At 60.1% G+C, this 20,564-nt stretch overlaps 1 protein-coding gene and 1 long non-coding RNA gene across 2 annotated transcripts in view; both read right to left on the reverse strand.

Annotated features, from left to right (window-relative positions):
* Positions 1–132: 132 nt before the first annotated feature.
* COL7A1 (collagen type VII alpha 1 chain) overlaps positions 133–20,564 on the reverse strand; it is a 28,820-nt gene continuing 8,388 nt past the window's right edge. Inside the window, exons 32-116 of the mRNA XM_062500996.1 lie at positions 19,865–19,918; positions 19,604–19,672; positions 19,127–19,153; positions 18,934–18,987; positions 18,759–18,821; positions 18,594–18,653; positions 18,409–18,444; positions 18,228–18,272; positions 17,962–17,997; positions 17,811–17,855; positions 17,669–17,704; positions 17,562–17,588; positions 17,432–17,461; positions 17,201–17,272; positions 17,037–17,096; positions 16,893–16,928; positions 16,699–16,779; positions 16,538–16,573; positions 16,408–16,452; positions 16,238–16,309; positions 16,035–16,079; positions 15,916–15,942; positions 15,792–15,833; positions 15,083–15,163; positions 14,887–14,922; positions 14,752–14,787; positions 14,591–14,671; positions 14,367–14,402; positions 14,068–14,139; positions 13,808–13,852; positions 13,589–13,624; positions 13,398–13,433; positions 13,185–13,289; positions 13,005–13,040; positions 12,792–12,827; positions 12,582–12,629; positions 12,437–12,472; positions 12,138–12,269; positions 11,766–11,975; positions 11,638–11,673; positions 11,419–11,463; positions 11,181–11,252; positions 11,002–11,046; positions 10,792–10,854; positions 10,637–10,681; positions 10,307–10,342; positions 9,993–10,028; positions 9,764–9,808; positions 9,471–9,503; positions 9,250–9,312; positions 9,126–9,161; positions 8,938–9,018; positions 8,770–8,838; positions 8,636–8,671; positions 8,506–8,547; positions 8,303–8,347; positions 8,119–8,163; positions 7,956–7,991; positions 7,772–7,831; positions 7,507–7,632; positions 7,300–7,371; positions 7,045–7,080; positions 6,745–6,804; positions 6,534–6,578; positions 6,425–6,460; positions 6,267–6,302; positions 6,122–6,178; positions 5,817–5,888; positions 5,487–5,558; positions 5,364–5,399; positions 5,204–5,284; positions 5,066–5,119; positions 4,794–4,847; positions 4,655–4,717; positions 4,490–4,552; positions 4,087–4,203; positions 3,814–3,891; positions 3,681–3,734; positions 3,427–3,475; positions 3,234–3,347; positions 2,769–2,858; positions 2,334–2,417; positions 2,131–2,241; positions 1,274–1,453; positions 133–1,151 (exon numbers count right to left, since the gene is read on the reverse strand). Of these exons, the coding sequence (XP_062356980.1) occupies positions 817–1,151; positions 1,274–1,453; positions 2,131–2,241; positions 2,334–2,417; positions 2,769–2,858; positions 3,234–3,347; positions 3,427–3,475; positions 3,681–3,734; positions 3,814–3,891; positions 4,087–4,203; positions 4,490–4,552; positions 4,655–4,717; positions 4,794–4,847; positions 5,066–5,119; positions 5,204–5,284; positions 5,364–5,399; positions 5,487–5,558; positions 5,817–5,888; positions 6,122–6,178; positions 6,267–6,302; positions 6,425–6,460; positions 6,534–6,578; positions 6,745–6,804; positions 7,045–7,080; positions 7,300–7,371; positions 7,507–7,632; positions 7,772–7,831; positions 7,956–7,991; positions 8,119–8,163; positions 8,303–8,347; positions 8,506–8,547; positions 8,636–8,671; positions 8,770–8,838; positions 8,938–9,018; positions 9,126–9,161; positions 9,250–9,312; positions 9,471–9,503; positions 9,764–9,808; positions 9,993–10,028; positions 10,307–10,342; positions 10,637–10,681; positions 10,792–10,854; positions 11,002–11,046; positions 11,181–11,252; positions 11,419–11,463; positions 11,638–11,673; positions 11,766–11,975; positions 12,138–12,269; positions 12,437–12,472; positions 12,582–12,629; positions 12,792–12,827; positions 13,005–13,040; positions 13,185–13,289; positions 13,398–13,433; positions 13,589–13,624; positions 13,808–13,852; positions 14,068–14,139; positions 14,367–14,402; positions 14,591–14,671; positions 14,752–14,787; positions 14,887–14,922; positions 15,083–15,163; positions 15,792–15,833; positions 15,916–15,942; positions 16,035–16,079; positions 16,238–16,309; positions 16,408–16,452; positions 16,538–16,573; positions 16,699–16,779; positions 16,893–16,928; positions 17,037–17,096; positions 17,201–17,272; positions 17,432–17,461; positions 17,562–17,588; positions 17,669–17,704; positions 17,811–17,855; positions 17,962–17,997; positions 18,228–18,272; positions 18,409–18,444; positions 18,594–18,653; positions 18,759–18,821; positions 18,934–18,987; positions 19,127–19,153; positions 19,604–19,672; positions 19,865–19,918 (5,304 nt within the window). The 3' untranslated portion in view covers positions 133–816. The remainder of the gene's footprint in view (positions 1,152–1,273; positions 1,454–2,130; positions 2,242–2,333; positions 2,418–2,768; positions 2,859–3,233; positions 3,348–3,426; positions 3,476–3,680; positions 3,735–3,813; positions 3,892–4,086; positions 4,204–4,489; positions 4,553–4,654; positions 4,718–4,793; positions 4,848–5,065; positions 5,120–5,203; positions 5,285–5,363; positions 5,400–5,486; positions 5,559–5,816; positions 5,889–6,121; positions 6,179–6,266; positions 6,303–6,424; positions 6,461–6,533; positions 6,579–6,744; positions 6,805–7,044; positions 7,081–7,299; positions 7,372–7,506; positions 7,633–7,771; positions 7,832–7,955; positions 7,992–8,118; positions 8,164–8,302; positions 8,348–8,505; positions 8,548–8,635; positions 8,672–8,769; positions 8,839–8,937; positions 9,019–9,125; positions 9,162–9,249; positions 9,313–9,470; positions 9,504–9,763; positions 9,809–9,992; positions 10,029–10,306; positions 10,343–10,636; positions 10,682–10,791; positions 10,855–11,001; positions 11,047–11,180; positions 11,253–11,418; positions 11,464–11,637; positions 11,674–11,765; positions 11,976–12,137; positions 12,270–12,436; positions 12,473–12,581; positions 12,630–12,791; positions 12,828–13,004; positions 13,041–13,184; positions 13,290–13,397; positions 13,434–13,588; positions 13,625–13,807; positions 13,853–14,067; positions 14,140–14,366; positions 14,403–14,590; positions 14,672–14,751; positions 14,788–14,886; positions 14,923–15,082; positions 15,164–15,791; positions 15,834–15,915; positions 15,943–16,034; positions 16,080–16,237; positions 16,310–16,407; positions 16,453–16,537; positions 16,574–16,698; positions 16,780–16,892; positions 16,929–17,036; positions 17,097–17,200; positions 17,273–17,431; positions 17,462–17,561; positions 17,589–17,668; positions 17,705–17,810; positions 17,856–17,961; positions 17,998–18,227; positions 18,273–18,408; positions 18,445–18,593; positions 18,654–18,758; positions 18,822–18,933; positions 18,988–19,126; positions 19,154–19,603; positions 19,673–19,864; positions 19,919–20,564) is intronic.
* On the reverse strand, positions 19,616–20,328 carry LOC134048686 (uncharacterized). The gene is made up of 4 exons (XR_009933563.1): positions 20,312–20,328; positions 19,993–20,028; positions 19,865–19,918; positions 19,616–19,672 (listed from the first exon to the last, which is right to left on the reverse strand). It is a non-coding gene; the product is annotated as an uncharacterized LOC134048686 (long non-coding RNA).

Below are 20,564 nucleotides of genomic sequence, written 5' to 3' on the forward strand. Positions count from 1 at the left end.
CCAGCAGTGGGCAGCTGGAAAGGGCAGCCCAGCTGGGGTGGGCAGGAGGCAGGCCTGAGTCAAGAGCTGTCCCCAAAATCCACAGGCATCTCCAGCAACGTGCCAAGAAGTGTGACATCTCTCTGTGAGCACAGCTTTAATACACATCCCCCCTGCATTGGTACACATATACATTTGTATACTGATATACACAGAGAACAGCAGTACATGTGGGAGCCACAATACCCACGCAGCAGTCCCTGGGGTTCTGGGACAGTGAAGGGCATGTCCCTACTCAGCCCTGGGCATGGGGGAAAGCAGAGGGTGCGACCCTGGCAGCCAACATCACTTTCACAAAGCCTTTGAGAGTAAGCGTGGACAAGCAGGAACCTCTTCTAACATAGCACCATCCTCAGGGTTTTCCTGACAGGCCTGGGGGTGCAGGTGAGATCCCCCAGATTAAAGAAAGGTGCTGCTGGCAGGCGTGTGAGCTGAAGGGTAGCACATGGCAAGAGCCTCCAGTCTCCCCACAGGTCATTGCCAAACCATTGCAGCCACAAAAGGGGAACTGGGCCCTAGTTGAGGTTAAGGTGAAATTTATTCAGATGGAGCTCATTGCAGGGTGGGGGTGAGGGATGCTGTGCAGGGAGGCACTGCCTGGCACAAGGATATGGGCAACTCTCTCAGCAGAGAGCATGGACCAGAGAGGGAGTTTGGGGGGCAGGAAAGGGTACAGGGCTATTATGGGAGGGGAGGGAGCCCAACTGTGCCAAGTCCCAGTTGTGCTTTCAGAGAGAGGGAACAGGGCTAAGAACCATTCTGTTGACAAAAAATAATTTAAAAATCTAACAGAACAGCCCAGTGGGATAGGGGGTTCAGAGCCTTGGTGGGAGGCAGTTTCTCATCTGATATAAATTTCACCTTAATGACAATAAACTGATAGGCAATGAAAAACCCATGAGCAGCATAAAGACAGGTTAGAAATAGCACCAGGTTCCTGCTGGGGCTGGTGGGCACATGGGCAGCCCAGCCCCAGCCAGGGCAGCAGCTGGGCCCCACTTCTAGGCAGCCCTGCCTGCCAAGACACTGCCTGCACCTACGCCTGCACCTTTGGCTGCCCTCCCACCTTGCTGCCGGCACTGCCACGGGAATCTGCGGAGAGAAGCAAGGAGCTGTCAGAGCTGAGGTGGGGGACCAGCACAGTCCCCCCAGCTCTGCACTGCTGAGCCCACAGCACAAGGTGGAGATGCTGCTGGACCTGCTGGTGCCGGTAGCTGTGCCAAGCTCTGCCTACCTGTCCCTGGGTGCTGCCCACAGTGCAGCTCACACTCCTCCTTGCTGTCGAAGCGGTTGAGGTTGCCCTGGCAGCCGCTGTAGACAAAGGGCCGGCACTCCGTGACTCTTTGGTTGTAGTACCACCGCAGGGTGTAGTGCTGGCAGTCCCCCTCATCCAGTGGCAGCCTGCAGGGCTCAGCTGTGGGGCAAACACTGCTGCTGAGGGCAGGCAGGGGCTGGCAGCACACTGGTGGTGGAGGCTGCCAGACCCACTTGGCAGAGGAGGAGAAATCCCAGAAGGGGCAGCCTGGGCATGGGAAGGGTTTGGCTGGAGGAGACATCTCTGTGCTCTGCCCGAGTGTTGGAATTTGGGGCAGGAGGCACCACTCTAGGTAAGCTGTCTCCTGGGACAGCTCCCAGCAAAGAGTTAGGAGGTAGGTGGTATGGGGACATGATGGCCACAGCACCCCTTGAAAGGGTGATAGAGGGGCTCTCCAAAGGCTGCTGCCACTGGGGTTTCCCTGATCTCCTGAGGCCTTTTGGATCCATCCTGTGGCTCATGACTAGAGCACAGGAAAGCTACCAGGGCAGCAGGTCCCACCAGCCCAGCACACCACCCATCACTGCTGGTGAGAGCTTTGGTGAGGGAGATAGAGCAAGGTCTGCATGGTGTGGGCAGCACAGTGATAGAGAAGGTGCAACCCTCTCAAGTACCACTGAGAGGGCAGGAAATCCCAAATCCCCCCCCAAGAGATGGCACAGGGACCCACTGCGCAGCTGAATGCAAAGACACCACCCCTAGCAAAACCTGGGCTAGCTCCACAGTTTCCCCCAGTAATCTGGCTCTCAGTGCCAGGTGAGTGCAGGGAAGCTCACCATCCACTGTAGGCTGCTCTAAGCTCTCCATCTCATCATAGTCCTCCTCCTCTCCATCCATACTGTCATACTCCAGGTCATCATTGTCGAGCATGATCTGCCTGTCCTGCCCTGGGAGACAGCACCACACATGAGCAGTCCTCACTACACACATGGAGCACAGAAAAAGGGGGACAAGGACTAAAAGCACAGCAATGACACACCCTCATCCTCTTCAGTGTGTGACAACTTGAGCACAGGGACTATGTGAGCACTGCCAGCAAGGAACGGCTGAGTGGAGAAGGACCCTGTCAAAGGGGACACAGGCATCAGGGAAGAGGCAAAGGAGTCTGGGCTGCTTTCCCCTTATTTTCCAAGGGAAATCCACCCCTTTCATGTGTGGGGCAGTCCAGAACTGCCCCAACCCTGTTGCAGCCTGACAGGGTACATGAACAGGGATGGTGGACCTGGAGATACCCCTTCCTCTCTCTGCACCACAGACCAGGGCTGCCATGGGGGCTTCTAGAGGAGGGACAGGCAGGGGAGGCCCAGAGAGACAGCACCCACTTGGAGCCCAGCAGGATAGGGACAGGGAGGGCACAGGGAGGCAAACATGCCCATGTCACCAGATCTCACAGGTCCTCCAGACTCTCCATCACCTGTTTGGTCATGCTCTCTCTCCTGGCGGACGATTCTTCCTGCTCCCTGGGCAGAATGGAAGCTGCTCCTGGCCTGAGCCCCCCAGCCTCCTTGGAGAGAAAGCACCCACCTCATCCCAGCCCAGTCCACCCCTTGCTTTCATCCCTCCAATCCCATTCCTCCAGCCTACCCTACCCCTAGTAGTGTTACAAAGAGCACTGCTGACCCCTGCAAGACCCCTGCCCCAGTTCTGACACCCAAGAATAGATGGGGTGCAGTTCCTGTGATCCCTTCAGTTGGGCAGACCCTGGAAGCACCCAGACCCCATTGGCACCATTCCGAGCCAGCTGCCCCTGCGGATCCCTGTTGCACCACCACTTCTGCCACACACCACCCTTTCTCCCTGTGCAGGGAGATGCTGACCCTGACTGAAGGGGTCACGGAGGGTGCCAGCCACCTCCAGCTCCCCAAAACCAGTGGCACACCTGCAGGCCAGGGCCCTTTTGGTGCCACACGTGTGGGGCAGGGGGATAGGAAAGAAGAGCTGCAACCTGAGTGCTCACGTGAATCCTGGTGCCGTGGAAAGTGGCCACCACAGGCTGTAGGAGAGACAGGGTGGGGGTCAGGGGCAGCAGATCCAGACCCTCAGCCTCAAGGGCAGCAGTGGGGGATGCTCACCACAGTGCTGGCTCATCTCCTGCCTGACGAAGCCACGGATCTCCTCCTCCTGCCGGGCATACGAAGGGGCAAAGGTAGTAATAGGAGATGGTGCAATTAAAGAGGAGGGAAAACCCTTTCCCCAGGGTCTAGCAGAGGCCAGAGGTGAGGGCAGCCCCTACATCAGTGGCAGTGGGATGGATCCAGAACCCCTTCCCACCCCAGTGACCTGAGTGCCACAAGCCTGTGCCACAAGCTCCCTTCTGGCTCCTTACCGTCATGCCCGGCTCCCCCTTCTCCCCACGGAGCCCGTGGGTGCCAGGACTGCCCTGGGGACAGCAGAAAGGAGGTGGGAAACCGGCCCTGGCTGGAGCTCATCCAGGCAGGGCCAGGCACTTGCACACTTACCTGCTCTCCTCTCTCACCGGGGATGCCGGGCATGCCACGTGCACCTGGCACTGACTGTCCAGGGGGGCCTCTCTCCCCCTGCAAAGGACATGTGCTCAGGTTCTGCCTGGTGGGTGCTGGAGTCTCTGCTCTCCCCAGCACCATGGATGTGCTGCTTTCCCCACACATCCACCCCAGGGATACCAGTGCAGGTGGAGATGGGGACAGGTCCAGCTCAACTCAAGGACAAGCAGGGCTCCAGAGGGGGACCAGTCACCTGTGGTGAGGACTTACCTTCTGGCCCTGCATGCCCTCAGGACCTCGTGGTCCAACACTCCCTGAAGGCCCAGGGGGACCAGGAGCACCATCACTGCCCCGGGGACCAGGGACACCCATAACACCTGGGGCACCCTGGAGGAGAACAGAGGGTGAGGCTAGGGGTGTCAGAGCCCCTGACTTCAGGGCAGATGCCATATACACCCTCTGACCCCACAGCTGGGTTCTTCTCCCTGAAGAACCAGCACTGGTGCCTTCTTATAAAGAGCAGGGAATTGCTGTCATTCATTGTTTGGTGATATAATTTAGAGCAGCGCTGAATGATTCTTCTGGGAGCATCAGGCTCTGATATGCTTCCAACCAAGGCTGTATCCTGATACAATGTTGTGCAATGCAGCCCATCCCTTTCCAGCCTGCTCACCCGGTCTCCTTTCTCCCCCTGGTCTCCTTTGGCTCCCTGCTGCCCATCAAATCCCCGGTCACCCTGCAAAGAGGAAGGGACAGGCAGCAGGGGACAGACAGTGGGGGGCAGGCAGTGAGGGGATGAAGTGCCAGCACAGCTTTTCCCAGCACTGCTCTAACCAACCTTGGGTCCCATGAGCCCCTCCTTTCCTGGAATGCCTGGTGGTCCTGACAGACCCATCTCTCCCTATGGGACAGAACAGATGTCCATCAGCCACCAGCCATGCATTCCTATTCTGCCCTGGTGTCAGTGTGGTTCTTACCGGCTCGCCTTTCCTTCCTGGCAGTCCTGAGCGCCCTGGGATCCCTGGCTCTCCCTACAGCGGGCAGGAGAGAGGCAGGGCAGTCAGTCCTTCACCCCTCAATGCTCACCTCAGAGCCACAGGCAAAGGAAGGGACCCCACGACCCTGTCATGGGGTCAAGGTCTGGCCTCAGCCATCTCCCTGCTCCCGCTGGCTGATGCAGGGGATCCTAAGGGCCACAGCCTCCAGGCAACATCAGGGCTCCTGTAGCATCCTACAGGCACCCACTCACCTTCTCACCCTTGTCCCCGTTGAGGCCACAGGCACCTTTCATGCCCCGGTCACCCTGCAAGGATGGGAAGTCAGAGCCATGCCAAGCCAGCACTAGTCCTGGCCAGGAGATCACTAGCAGCCAGAGAAGCCAACCCACCTTTAGGCCACGCATGCCCAGGGGTCCCATGTCCCCCTTCTCTCCCCTGGCCCCGGGGATCCCATCACGGCCAGGCTGACCCTGTGAGAGAGCATACAGTGTGATGAGGGTCTGCTCTGCCCTGCAGTGAGGTGGCAGAGGCACAAAGACAACTCCTCACCGGCTCGCCAGGCTCTCCTGGTGCTCCAACCTCTCCCTGGAGAAGGCAAAGGCATCAGTCAGGTCAGGTGAGGGGGATGGTGCCACCAGCATCCCCCAGCAGAGGGGCTGCCCAGCTTCATACCTTCTGCCCACTAGGGCCACGTGCCCCAGGGAAGCCCATGGAGCCCTTCTCTCCTTGTTCACCCCTCATGCCCTGCAAGCAAAAACCCAGATTAGAACAGGGCATGGAGAGCTCCAGCCACTGCATGGCCATGGCACAGCCATGGTCACCTCTGAGGCCAGGTCTGGCAGCTCCTCTTGCACCATGCTCCTGGTGCCTACTAGCACCAGCACATAGGGCACAGGAATGCTGTCATGCCCTGCTTCCTCTGTCCATTGCCCTGTCAACAGCCCTCCATGATCCCCAACCCAGCAGCTCTCAGCCTTGCACAAGTTCCCCCCAGCCCTGTACCTTCTCTCCGAGCGTCCCTTGCTCCCCCTTGTCCCCCTTGTCCCCTTCTGCACCCTTCAGGCCACGCTCTCCCTGCAAAGGAGGAAACACAAAGAGGGGTCAGGGAATGAGGAGAAGCTCAGACACACATCAGGGTGGGGAGGACAGACTCCTGTGAGGGCAAGAACATGGGGGTCTGTAGGGTGGACAAAGGAGAGGGGACAATATGCTCTGCAAGGGAGGGTCCCTCAGCAGGGAAAAGCTCTTCCAGCTCTTCCCAGAGGGACAGGAAGGTTGGAGAGAGGGAAGATAAGGACAGCTCTTACCGGCTCCCCCTTGCTGCCCCGTGCTCCAGGTGGCCCCTCCACCACCACAGTATCACCCTATACACCCAAAGCACAGAGAGGTGGGGTGAGAAGGGGGGCCAGGGTTGCTGCCTGCCTTCCCATTGACCCTGCCCCAAGGACTCACCTTGTCTCCTTTGGGTCCTGGGGCCCCAAGGTCTCCCTGTGAGGAAGGTGATATGCTGCAGAGACACACAGCAAGGAGCAGGCAGCACCTCCCTGGGTACCTCAATACCTGGAGTGCATAATTTTCCCCCCAGCTTCTCAGCCCACAGAGTCCCTCACCTTGTCCCCACGCTCTCCACGGTTTCCAGGCAAGCCCTGTGGGGGAGAAGAGAGGTGTGGTCAGGAAGGGGTCTGGATCAGGCTGCAGTTGAGGAAGGGGGGTACTTACTGCTGGCCCACGATCCCCTTCTGGCCCTGGGCGCCCATCTTCACCCTGCAAGAAGGAAGAGATGTGAGAAGGGGGTTTAGACTGGGGGCACCCCAGCATCACCCCACCTGAGGGACAGTGCAGCTCTTGCTCAGAGACCTGTCAGGGCTGGAACCATGAGCCTTCCTGTCCTTGGTTGTGGGGACATGGGAGGGACTGTGCCAGTACCTACCCGTGGTCCTGGGTCACCACGTTCACCTCTGGCTCCTGGCAGCCCAGCCCCCAGAGCGCCCTGCAAGAGGAAGGCAAAAACTCATCCCCATCCTCACTGCCCACAGCTCCTCCCAGCCCTGCCAGGTACCTCCCATGCCAGGGCACACTCTACAGTCCCCACCACCTCTCTGGGTGCCTGGTGCACAGGAGGCTCCCATGTGCCACCATCCAGAGCGGGCTCAGCACCCTCAGGGGTGAGGTGGTTGCAGGGACACTCCACAAGAGAAGAAGCCTCCCACGCTCAGGCTAAAGGTCCTACCTTGTCACCCTTCAGGCCAGGAGCCCCTTGAATGCCCTAAAAGAAAGGAGAAGCGTGAGCAACCCACGGGAGGAAAGCAATGCCAGACACCCTGCAAAACATGGCTGAGAGTCCCATGGCAGTACTGGGCACTCCAGCAACACCCTGCCCCAGGGGCCAGGGAGGAGCCGGCTGGATCCCTGTCAGCCTTTCTGAGACAGAGGGGAAGCCAGGGCAGAGCCTACACCCCCAGCAATGCTGTGGCACCATACTCACGGCCGGCCCTGGGGGCCCCACAGGTCCTGGTGGTCCAGCGGTGCCATCCCTTCCAGGAAAGCCGATCAAACCCTGGCAGGGAAAAAGCAGGGAATGGGCAGCAGCTGTGGCTGGGAAGCAGTGGGGCTTGCAGGGACCTCACTGACACTGCACAAGGGTCCAGAGTTGCCAGGATCAGTGATGTTACGTTCTGGTTGTAGTCCTTACCCTCTCTCCTGGGGGACCTGGAGGGCCAGGCTGTCCACTGTCCCCTCTCAGGCCTGGCTGTCCTGGCATCCCAGCAACGCCTGCTAAGCCTGGGGGTCCTGGTAATCCTGGCAAGCCAGTGTCACCCTGAAGTAGGGAAGTAAAAGATGAGGCCCACAAAATCAGCTCCTCAGAAGTGTGCTTTTCCCTCAGCCAGCCAAGCTAGAGTATCAGTGGGGCATTAGGGACAGGATCAGAGCCAGAAGGACATGGGGACAGGGGTTACCTTCAAACCTGGAGGCCCGTCCTGTCCTGGTGGTCCCTGTGCACCGACACCCAATGATCCCTGCAAGGCAGCAGAGAGAATGTGGCACATCACCTGGCTGATGGGCACAGGGGTGCCAGGGCCATCATGCCACCCAGAGCATCCCCCAGGGTGGGGGATCCCCCTGGGGGCAGGGCACACACACCTTCTCCCCTTTGGCTCCAGGAGATCCCTTGGCTCCCTGTGAAGACACCAAGCCCCCAGGAAGTAGGTGCAGTGCAGTAGGTGGCAGGGGAACAGATCCCAGCCCCTGCCAGCATCCAGTGTCCCCAGTATCCACCCACCACCTCCATATGCCTCCTACTCACATCTTCCCCAGGATCTCCTGGCTCTCCAAACCTTCCTGGCTCCCCCTGGCAGAGAAAAACAAGGAAAAAGCAGATGTGTGGGATTATGAATGGGGGGAGCAGATGCAGCTGGATCCCCACACTGTGGCCAAGCAGCCAGGGACCACAGAGCCCCCTCCCCACCGACCCCCAAGACAGCACTCACCTTCTCACCCTTGGGGCCTGGCAAGCCTCGGTCACCCTTGGAACCCTGTCACAGACAGCAGAGTTGGGGGAGAGGGCAGCCATAGGGCTGGCTTGCCCCTCAGAAGGCAAGGGTGGTGGGAGGGGATGATGTCAATGGTAGGGAAAGGTTAATGAGGGGAGATGAGGGTAATGGGAGTGTCCAGGTTTATGGGAGTGACTCACGGGCTCTCCCAGCAGCACACCCTCCAGCAGCGCCGGCTCACCCTGCAGAAGGTGCTCAGATGTGCCCACTGTGGATGCCAGTGCCCAGCAGACCCTTGCCCACCCCAACCCTCACACCCTGGCTCCTTACCTTCTCTCCCTTGGCTCCAGGGGGGCCAGCGATGGCCTGGGGCAGAGGACAGAGTGGGCAGGTGAGCAAGGCTGCATGGGGATGCTCCCCCTCATCCTGGTCAGGAACACTGGACAAGGCAGCTCTGCACTCACCTGCCCTGGGACTCCAGCATCCCCTGGCTCTCCCTTGGGACCAGCAGGCCCTGAAGGTCCCGGTAAGCCCTGGCACAAGTAGCACAGCCCTCAGCCTTAGCTGCAGACAACCCAGGCTGAGCTGAGTGGGGGTCCCCCTGGGATGGGGCAGGGTGAGCATATACGTACCATCTTCCCAGGCACTCCTGCCTCACCGTCCTTCCCAGGCACACCATCCCTGCCTGGCACTCCTGGCTTCCCGCTCTCCCCCTGCGGGCAGTAAGAGTTGGGGTGGGGTTTGGGGGGTCCTACAGCCCCCCAGGCAGCCCCAAACACCCACACTGATGGCAGACAGATGTGGGGGGCAACACACTCACCACTTGTCCCGGCAGCCCAGGGACACCTGGTGGGCCCTGCAATGGAGACATGAGCAGAAATCAAGCAGCATCCCAGGCACCAGGAACAGCCAAGGGGCGGGTTTGGGGTGTTGCAAATACCTACCGCTGGGCCAGGGGGGCCAAGGGGTCCTGGCAGGCCCATGTTGCCCTGGGGGCCAGGCAAGCCCTGCAATGGAAACAGCCACATCAGAGAGGGGATGGCATAGCTAGGACCTTGGCTGCCCCTGTGGGAAGGCATGTTGGGGTGGGACTGGCTGATTCTGGGGAGCCTGAATGGTTTTGGGCAGCCAGGTGGGTACTAGCAGGGAGGGTATGAGTACTCACACGGATGCTGGAGCCAGGTTCTCCTGGATCACCCTGTGAAGAACAGGTTGCATCAGCCTGACCACCCCAACCAACCAGCTGCTTTGGTCACAGGCCTATCTTCAGACCTGGATCCAGGAGGGGGTCCAGCCCAAACGTCCCTCCCTCCAACCCAATGAAAATGAAACGTAAAATGTGAAAAATTAAATGAAATGTGCTCTTCCCTCCAGTCCCCAAATCTGGCAAGGCACCATTTTCACTCTGCCAGGCTGGACATGGCAGTGCTGATACAGATGCCAATGCCACTGCCTTACCTTGGCCCCAGCTGGGCCCTGGGTCCCTGGTGGGCCAGTGCTGCCCTGCAGGGGACAAGGGGACATTATTGGGGTGGTGCTTGCTGGTAACACAGGACAGGGAGGGGGCAGCAAGACCACTCAGTCCCAGCACTGCCACCCCACCTCTGCTCCCTGTGGGAATGCCCACCCTGGCTGACATCGCCCTTGCATGACAGTCCCCTGCACCTGGTGCAAGGTGGCTCCTTACCGGAGGTCCTGGGGGTCCTGGGTCTCCCTGACTGCCCTGAAGGGAGGAAGACATGGGATCACTGCAGAAGTGGGTTTTCCCCAGTGGGAGCAGGGGGTGTCCCGAGGGAGAGCAGACCCAGACAGTGCCAGCAGCTCGTGTAAGCACCAAGTAAGACAAGGCTAGATAGGTCCTGCTAAGATGCAGGGGGCCAAGAACCCAGCCCGGCAGCAGAGTGACCCCCATGGTTTCACCAAGCGTTCACAGCCAGGGGCCCCCCAGCTGTGTGCTGAGGTGGTGGGGCACAAGGACACGGGGGACACACAGACACCTACCGGGCGGCCCAGCACACCAGGAAAGCCTGGCAAGCCCTGCAAAGAACCACATCAGGGTCAGTAGATAAGTGGAAACCCACCACCTCCACACAGCCCTGCCTGCCCCCCAGGATGTTCCCCATTCCCAGTGTGTAGTACCCAGCCAGGGCATTTAGGAGAGGTAGGAACAGGGAGAAACGCCCTAAAGCTCTGCAGACCCTGCATGGGGTGTGGGGGGAGAAGGAGGTGAATGAGGCATAAACACTCCTGTTGGCACTGGTGGTGGCTGGTGTGAGACCACAGGACCTCCCCCAACCCCAGCCTGCATCTCCCCACCATGTCCCCACTCACCGGCTTCCCCTCAGGGCCGGCCAGCCCTCTCTCACCCGGGAGACCCTGGAGCAAAGGATGGAGACAGGGATGGGATCAGTGCCAGGCAGGGTCTGGGATCAGTGCCAGGCAGGGTCCGGGGTCAGTGCCAGGCAGGGGAACAGTGCAGTACTCACCGGGGCACCGTCCCTGCCCTTCTCACCGGGCTCCCCTCGGTCACCCCTCAAGCCACCCTCGCCCTGCAGTGGGGACAGGCAGTGTCACAGGATAGGCAGGGACCTTTCCATGACCACCCAGGTCTGCTGACACCCAAAGAGGGGTGGGCACAGCAGTGCCCTCACACAGGGCTTTGCCCCTTCTGACATTGGATACTTATAACCTCAGACCTTATCTCCTTTGGGTCCCCGCTCGCCCTCAGCTCCTGGCTCACCCTGTGTTGGGAAGAAGACAGATGCCATCAGCCCTTGCTGCCCCTCTGCCCCACCGCCATCCTCAGCCCCAGCTCATGATGCTGTCCCAGCTCAGTTGTCTTGGCTGCCCTTCTCCTTTCACATCAGCCACACACCTTTGCTCCTTTGGGTCCGATGGGGCCGCGTTCACCTGGGAGGCCCATTAGGCTGCCCTCCACCACGTCCACCTGTGGGCAGGACAGTCAGGGCCAGCGTCCAGGGAACCTCAGGAAGGGCCCCTCAGGGGCAAAGCCCTCCCCAAGCTCCTGCGCCAAGGGACTGGATGTAGCTATCCATCTGCAGAGGGGCAGGCTGGCACCTTGACAATGGTCCCCAGCAGCAGCCATGACCTACCTTGGGCCCTGGGGGCCCTGGGGGTCCAGGCAAGCCATCCCTTCCCTGAGAAGGGTAGAGAAATAGGATGAGTGTCAAAGGGCATGGGAGAGCCCTCCTGGTATGGCCACTCCTGGCCTCCACAGGGCATCTGCCTGCCCCACAGAGAGCCCTGCATCCCCTCAAGAGGGGCACAGCACAGGAGGGGATGGAGGGCACCATGTCCTTATCCCAGCTCACCTGCTCACCTCGGTCACCCTTCTCGCCTCGATCGCCCTGTGCAAACACCATGGTGGCTGTCACGGGGCTATCCCCAGCCCCTAGACCAGGTCCCCCAGACTTCATCTGGCACCTGCACACACACTCACCTTCTCACCAGACCTCCCGGACTCCCCTAGCTCCCCAGCCCGGCCCGGCACCCCAGGAATGCCTGGCTTGCCAGGCTCCCCTGGCTGACCAGGAGGGCCTTCAGGACCCCGTTCACCCACGGCCCGGCCAATGGGGCCCTGGGGGCCGGGGGTACCTGGGTCCCCCTTGTCACCTTTGGGTCCTCGCTCACCAGGGAAGCCTAAGGAGCCCTGCAAAACATAAGCTGTGTTGCCAGAGCCAGCTCTGAGGTGGGGCTGTGAGCCCTCCCCAAGCACTCCAGGGCTGGGCTGGCTGCATGAACTCCCAGCCAGCCCAGAAAGCAGGAGTGGGGCAGAGTGCCGGGGCTTGGCATCAAGGCTGGTTCCACTCACCTCTCGGCCTGGGGGCCCCCTTTCTCCTGGATCCCCCCGACTGCCCTTCTGGCCCCGCAGCCGCTCGAACCCCGGCAGAAATGAGTCTGAGCTCCCATCATAGGCACCTGTGAGCTCCTTCAGGGATGAAACCTGGGAGGAAGGAGAGAGCCACCACTCAGGGCATAAGGGGAACCCAGCACCCTACAGTCCTGCTAACCCATCCTAAATTGCTCAGATTTCCCACCACCTCCCATGCACTCTTCCTGCTGCAATATGGCACAAAAAATCCCCAGCCTGAACAGTCAGAAAATACATACCTTGATGCCAAGCGCTTCCAGGCTACGTTCAATGTTCTGCAATAAAAAGACATTTAAAACAAAGTAGAATCCCACCAGAGAGGCTGTGAACAGTCCTCTGTCCCCCAGGGCTGATGCAGCACAGCAGATCAGAGTAAGGACTCACCACTGTAGTCCCAGGGTCACCACGTGCTCCAGGGTTGCCAGGTCGCCCCTAGGTTTACAGGAAAAGAGGGAGTGAGAAGATGCACAGAGGTGCAGCAAGAGGGGTGAGCAGTGCTCACCCCTAGTAGGTTTCAGAGTTAACACTTTGAGCAGGGGCTGTGGTTGTGATTGGGGTGCTCGTAGCTTGTCAGGCTCAGTGCTGGGTACTCACCGGCTCCCCTCGCAGTCCAGGCTCCCCTGGGTCCCCCTGAAACACAGCAAAGGGATCAAAGGGAGTAGTCAGACTGCCCAGCACCAACTGCAGCACCAGGGTCCAGCCCTGTCATCTTGGCAGTGGGGACTCCTACCAGGGATTTATTCCCTCTGGTATGTGGTCCCCCCCCAGATGTTTGTCTTGTGGGACTGGGGGCAGGAGCACACTTACCTTTGGTCCAGCCACCCCACGGAGGCCTGGGGAGCCCTAGAAGACAAGGAGGTGACACAATAGCACCCAGCCTCCATGGACACAGGGCAATGCCCACGGATGGGGGTCCTGTCTGCCTCAGAGCAGTCTGGACTCCAGGGTACGCTGCTGAATGGCACCATAGGGTTGAGAAATACACACCTGGCCTGGGGGGCCAACCTGCCCTGGGACACCGGGAAGGCCAGGGGGGCCAAGGGGGCCTGGCACACCTCTGTCCCCCTGCTCACCCTTGGCACCACTGCGACCCTGCCGAGACAGCAGTGTCACCCCCAGGATCTGGGACCCAGGTCTGTGCCTGATGGGGGCATGTACCCAGCAGCCCCCATCACACACTCCTCTTTGTGGAGCACTCACCTCTCTCCCAGGTAGTCCTGTATCACCTTTGTCTCCCTAACCAGGAGAGAAAGGAGTTGGAGGGATGCTGCCCCATCCTCATGCCCCAAAATGGTGCTTCTGGTCTGGAGAGGGTGGAGCCACCAGGCTTGTGGGGATCACATGGGGACCACGGGGACCATATAGGAACCAACCATGGATCATCTCCTTACCTTTCTCCCATCCTCTCCTGGCGTTCCATCTTCTCCCTGGGAACAAAGGCTGCCAGTCAGCGCCCCACTCAACCATCTCAACATGGGTACAAACCGGAGGCTGACTCAGAGCATGGCAGTTCTTTGCCACATACTCCCCTTGCCTTATGTTCTACTGGCTTCACTATCCCTCAGCATCCTGGGAGAGCCCCAAAGTCAAGCCCTGTTTCCCCTACTCACATTCTTGCCATTCAGACCAGGTTTGCCATCCTCACCGGGTTTGCCCTGGGAGGACAAAAAAGGAAGTGAGGGAGCCCCCAGGCTCTCCACCAGCAGCCAGGGGTGCCTGAGCCCCAGCAGCCAGGGGTGGGGCACCAGCAGCCAGGTGCATGGAAGGGGGAGCTGGGCATAGGGCAAACCCTGCTAGATGGATCCAACTGGGAACCACAGAGGGCATGGCACAGGATGTGTCCCTAGGCTGCAGGGTGGCTGGTACTTACAGGCACACCAGGTGGTCCCAGGGGACCCACAGGACCAGGTGGTCCCTGCTCCCCACGCAGCCCAGGAAGCCCCTGTAGGGAAAGGAGATGGTGGGAGCACAGGGCAGCAGGGCACCCATTTGCCACAGCCAGCCCTGGGAGCAGGGAGTGTGACTGGCAGTGACACTCTGCTGGGGACAGTGGAGGGTCTTGCTGCACTGCCCTGGACCAAGAAGCATGGGACAGGGCACTGGTCCCTTACAAGTCCGATGGCCCCAGCAGAAACACAACCTAAACCCACCCTCTCCAGAAGTACTTACATCCCGGCCAGGATCTCCCTGTTTTCCCGGGTCTCCCTGCAGACAAGGAAGAGGTGAGGACAGGGACATTCCCATCCTGCCAAAGGCCCCTGTCCAGAGCATCCCCAGCCTGAAGCAGAGGGTGTCCAGGGGGACAGCTCCTCCCACCCCATCTTCCCTCTATCCACAGCTCCCATCCATGGCACCCAGGCACAGACATTCCCCCCACCTTGAACCACACTCACCCGCAGCCCAGCAGGCCCTGGGGGCCCAGGTTTGCCTTCCAGCCCATTGCGGCCATCCAGCCCTGGTGGACCACGGTCCCCCTGTAAGAGAGCAGGACGGCTGGAGTTTTGGGGTGGGATAGGAGTGCTGTGGGGCAACCCTCAGCCCCCAGTCCTCTCACCTTCTCTCCTGGCAGGCCTCGGTCCCCAGGGTCACCCTACAGAGCCAGAAGAGAAGTGAGCATCATCTCCCATTAACAGTAGCTGCACAGGGCATTGGTCCCCATTCAGACCCCCACGAGAAAGGGGACACTTACCCGTGTGCCAGGGGGGCCACGGGGGCCCTCCACACCCTGCAAGAAAGAGACACGCTCAGCAGTGGGGCTTAGGGGGAAAGAAGGGGCTCCTGGATGCTCAGCAGGCTGTCTGTGCACACCAGGATCCCTGGCTCTCCTGCAGAACATCGCCCATCATGCTGTCCCAGTGCCTCCCACACCAGGACCCAGCACCTACCCTCTCTCCAGGCACTCCAGGGGGGCCAGCATCACCCCGGGCACCGCTCGCACCATCCTTGCCCGGGTCCCCAGGGTCCCCCTGCCAGGGAAGGGCACAGTGGTCAGAGGGTATTGCGCTGTACCAAGAGTACACAGTGCTGGTGCTGTGTGGTTTAGGAGTGGGATGAGAGGAATGGTCTCAAAATAAGAGGCACAGGCTGAGAAAGAGTTAGCTAGGCTCAATGAAGCTCCCACTGGGGGAGTGTGGGCCACAGCATGGTTGCAGAAGAAAGGCACCGAGCAGCACTGCTGAGCCAGGAGCCAGCTCAGCTACAGCTTGGGACAACAATGCCACCCAGCACAGAGGAAAACCTCTGTGGAAAACCAGAGGAGACCTCAGAGGAAAACCAAAGCTGTCCTGAGCCTAAGCTGGGTTGTAAAAGCAGAACACCCAGAGTGTTGGGTGCTACCCCAGCAGTACTGTGGGGCTGGGGAGCCAGGAGCACACCATTTCCTTTGCAACCCTCAGCACTACAGGGCCTCCTCCCATCACAGGGCATGAGTGTGTCAGCCCATGTGCCTCTCAGTCCTAGTGCACATCAGCTGCACGTGGCAGAGGCTGTTTTAGGCAGGGAAGGCTTGATGACCAATGATCCCAGTGGACAGGCAGAGCCCAGAGGACAGCAGAGGGTATCCCACCACTAGCATCCCAAGGACTCATTCATTACCTTCTCACCCTTTGCCCCCACTCCTCCGAGCCCAACATCAACCTGTGGGGCAGAGAGCAGCTGTTGGAGAACATGGGGCTGGACACCAGCCCATGGGCAGGGAGAAGAGGGAGGCAGAACTTACAGTTCGTCCTGGGGGTCCAGGAGGCCCCTGAAAGAAGAGCAAGGGAAGCAGATTAAGGGACAGATCTGGGGAAGCTGGCTCCAGAATAGGGGGCCACACGTGGCCCTGCCATTACTCACTGGGTCCCCACGGTCACCCTTGCTTCCTGGTGCTCCAGGGCTGCCCTGCAGGAAAGAGGGATGGAGTCAGAGGGGGAGGGAATGGGGCACCCTGGGGTATGAGTCCTGTGGGATGGGGGGTACCCTGTAATAAGGGTGGGTTTGGGGCAATGAGGTGTGAGGGGTGTCCATGGAGCAGTGGGTACATACAAGGGGGTACTCACATTCCTGCCTTCAGGTCCTGGGTCCCCCAAATCACCCTTCTCCCCAGGGGGACCACGGTAGCCAGGAAGGCCCTGGGTGGAGGGCAAAGGGAAGACATGCATTAGCAGGAGCCACCACAAGACCATGGGTCTCTCTCCTGCCCCAGGGTGCCCAGCAGCCCTGCACTTACCCGGGGACCCCTGTCTCCAGGTTTGCCAGGCAGACCCGCTTCACCCTGTGGGGAAAGAGAGGGTGAGTGTGGGGCAGTGGGAACAGGGGCAGCGGGTACAGGGGCAGCGGTCCTGGGGACTCTCACTTACCGGGGTGCCTTCGTCACCTTTCTCTCCTCGCTCTCCCTGCGGCACAAATCAGTGGGCACCGGCCAGGAGAGAAAAGTACAAGTCACCAGCATCCCCCTGCTCCCTGACAGCCCCCCTTTCCTCAGGGCCACAGTATCCCATAGCCCCTTGTCCCACACTACCTCCTTGCCTCGCAGCCCAATCTGCCCAGGGGTGCCTGCTCGGCCTGGCTCCCCCTTCTCCCCTGGCTCTCCTGGGTCACCCTAGGCAAGGGAAGGGGCAACAGTCAGGGTAGAGTCTGGGCAGCTGCAGGATCAGCCCCTCTAGAGCCAGACAGGCGGGGATGGACAGCTGAATGAAAGGGCAATGACACTACCTTTGGTCCGCTCCTGCCTGTGAGGCCAACGATACCCTGGTTGTTGGAGAGGAAGAGCATGTGTCACTGGGAACCTCGGTGACCCTTTCACAGGGGAGGGACCAGGCCCATGAGCTGATGCCCCCAGGGTGCCCCCAGACTCACCCGATCGCCCTGCTCGCCTTTGGGGCCGGGTGGCCCTGGGATGCTCAGGCCAGGGGGACCCTAGACATGAAAGGATATAGCATGGAGCAACAGCACAGGCACCATGAGTCTGGGGAGGGCGGTGCCATGTGCCCTGCTCTTCCTATCCTCAAGGCAGTACTCACACGGGCACCTTTATCTCCTGTGTCACCCTTGGGGCCAGGAGGTCCTTCTGGTCCTGGGAAACCTCTATCACCCTGGAGCAGACAAAATCAGCACACCAAACCACCCATTTTTTTCCCCATTACAGCTGTGAACAACCAGGCCTGGGACCAGGATGGGCCCAACTGTGCAATCCCCCTCCCCAGCCCACAGCCATGCCCAGAGGGTGGAGGGCACAGCTGGGCCAGGGTTACCTTCTCTCCAACACCAGCCACGCTAGGAGCCTGGAAGAAAAGCAGAGGAGAACATGCTGGGCACTGCCCATGGCTCCCTGTCCTGGGGCTAGGGCAGGCAGAAGTGGACCCGCTGGGCAGCATCACTTACTGGCTTGCCAGGTGGTCCTGGATCACCCTGCAGAGAGATAGGTGTCACTGCCAGCCCCTTCCCAAACAGACCCCTGCCACCCCACTAGCACCCCACTTTGCCCTCACCTTCTCCCCCCGGGGGCCAGCAGGTCCTGGAGCTCCCTATGGCAAGATTAGAGACCTCAGGGGGCTGGCAGTGCCTGGGAACATGCACCCAGGGCATGGCAGCTCCTGGCTCCACAGCGCCACACCTGACACCCTGACTCACCTCTCTGCCTGATGGCCCTGGGTGCCCTGGGGCTCCTGTCTCACCCTACAGGAGAGGAGGAAGAGGAAAGTGTATGAGCATCCTGCCAGGTGGCTGCTCCAGGGCAGAGGAGGCATCACTTCACCATGCACAGTTGCTCCAGCACACCTACCTTCTCACCCTGTGGGCCTGGCACACCACGGTCTCCCTGCGGAGCAAAGCAGAGGAGTGTTTCAGGGAGCCTTCCTTCCTCTACGTCACACTGCCCCCACCCCATACACTCCCCCAAATTCAGTCCTGATTCATTCTGAATCACAATTCAGTCCTGAATCCCATCCAAGACCACTGGGTTGTGACAGCAATCCCCATACACAACCACCACCAGGTCTCAGGGACACCAGGACTGGCCAATGCTGGTCTGCTTTGGCAACATCTCACCTTCTCGCCTGTCTCTCCCAGCTCGCCCGGTGCCCCACGGTCTCCCTGGCATAGGAGAAACACAGGGTCAGGGGCAGCAGGACCTTTGGGGGACATCCTGGGTCCTGGCACAGAACCCAGAACCCTTTTCTCCCTGCCAAAGGCATGGGATGAGTGTCGCTTTGGTTCCTGCACCACTCACCTTCCTGCCCTGCTCTCCTGGTGGCCCCCGAGGACCCTGCAAAGGAGAATGGAGCTGTTGTCACCTTTGGTGTGACAACGCAAATGCCCAGACTGCCCAAAGCAGGAGCCCTCAAGTGTGCCCTCTGGGCTTGGTGCTTGGCATGGCCAGCTCCTGCCTGCCTTACCTTGTCTCAGGAAACTCACCCTGTCTCCTGGGTCCCCAGGGCGGCCAGGTGACCCTGGGAAACCTTCTGTGCCATCACCCTAGGGATTTGGAAAGGCAATAGTGATGTTCATGACATGGGAATTCCCGCTGAAGAGTGGTGTGAGGTCCAGCTCCAGTGGGGATCATCCCTGACACCTTCTTACCTTCTCTCCCTTCAAGCCAGGGGGTCCAGCAGGTCCCCGAGGCCCGGGGTCCCCAGGTGGGCCCTGCAAGAGAGAAAATCTCAGCCCCTGGGGATAGAACTCAGCCCTGGGCACACATAGCCACTGCAGCCCTGATCCCCTCTGCCAAATCTGTTGGCCTAGGGGCTCAACTCACTGGGGGTCCAGGATCCCCTCGAGGTACTGCCCCATCTACAAATCCAGGGGGGCCCTGCAGAGAGAAGGGTCAGCTCCTGTGTGCTTGCCCTTAGGGCTCCATCCTCCCCAGCACCCTGAGAGTCTGCAGTGCCCTTGGACACTCAAGGGACCTCCATGGGTCAGAGGAGTCAGGGAAATGCACAGCCACTCACCCTTTCCCCTCGGTCACCCTTTTCTCCCTGCAAGGGTGAAAAAAGCAAATAAGGGCAGTCCATCATCAGTGGCATTAGGCTATGTGCATGCTGTGTGCCTCTCCCCACACTGCCCAATGCCAGCAACAGCTCAGGCACATGCATATGTGTGCAGGCACAGCTGGTGGAGGGCACAGCCTGTGAGTAGGGCCAGGAGGACCCCACAGTGGAGCAGCTGGCTGCTCCCCCATCCACCTGCCCACACATCCCCCAGCCATCCCCATGCAGCACTGGGGGGGAAATACCTTCACAAACTCTCCAGGAGGTCCCGGTAGCCCCATGGGTCCAAGTGGACCAGGGGGGCCTGGATCACCAAGGGGCCCCCGTGGGCCAGGGATCCCAGGTGAGCCGGGGCTGCCCTGGAGGACAGAGGTGCTCCATCAGCTGAGGCTGGGGGTGCTGGCAGAGATCCCTTCACATCTGTATTCCCACACCTACCGGCACACCTGGCTCCCCTTTCTGGCCTGGTAGCCTCTGTTGTCCATCCGTGATCACCCTGGGCTCTCCCTGCACAAGGAAGGGGAGATAAAATCAGTGACCACATGTGCCCTGCTGTGGCCACAGTGCCACAAGGCCAGGACTCTGGCAGGGAGATGGGGAGACCCTGGGGCCAGGAGATGCTAGGTGCCAAGATGTGCCCCCAGAGTCCCCAGTGTTCCCCAGGCACTGCTGTGGGGCAGCCCCCTGTCCATCACCTACCGGTTCACCTTTCTGCCCCTTTGGGCCAGTAAGTCCCATGGGCCCCCGTGTCCCCTGGGAAGGACAGATGAGAATGAGAGGGGGTGTTGGGTGTAAGAAGGGTTGGGGAGTGCTGGGGCCATACTCACAGGATCCCCTCGAGGACCAGGGATGCCCTGGATGCCCTAGAAAATAATGGTTCGGGAGGTGAACACATCCCTCCCAGCCAGGAGAGTGAGGATAGGATGAGATAGAATGGGTGGCATGCCATAGCATGGCATGGCATCTCCAGCCAAAGCAAGGATAGTCAGTACACTGTGCCTCGGATACACACACAGGAGACAGCAGTGCCCCTGCCAGCTGCTGAGACTCCCAAAACACAGGGAACAGGGAAGCAAAGGCTGGCTCAGGGAGCAGGCAGGGCTATGGGATGTGCAGCAGCAAAGCCCAAAGGACACCCTTACTCACTGGCTGCCCAGGTAATCCAGGATTCCCAGGGCGTCCAGGGCTTCCTGGTGTCCCATCAGCTCCAGGAAATCCCTGGAGGTCAGAAGAGGATCATGCTAGCATCTGGTGTACTCCACCACTGCCAGACTCCTTCAGTGTCCCCAGCAGCGCTGGTCCCAGCTCAGGGTAGCCCCAAGGCAGAGCTGGGTTCCCAGGTGCCTTTTCCCCATGTGCTGAGCTGGGGTGTGAGGGTGCAGTGTGGGGCTGGACTGGG

This window comes from Cinclus cinclus, chromosome 12 (assembly GCF_963662255.1).
Source record: "Cinclus cinclus chromosome 12, bCinCin1.1, whole genome shotgun sequence".
In the NCBI taxonomy this organism is placed as follows: Eukaryota; Metazoa; Chordata; class Aves; order Passeriformes; family Cinclidae; genus Cinclus; species Cinclus cinclus.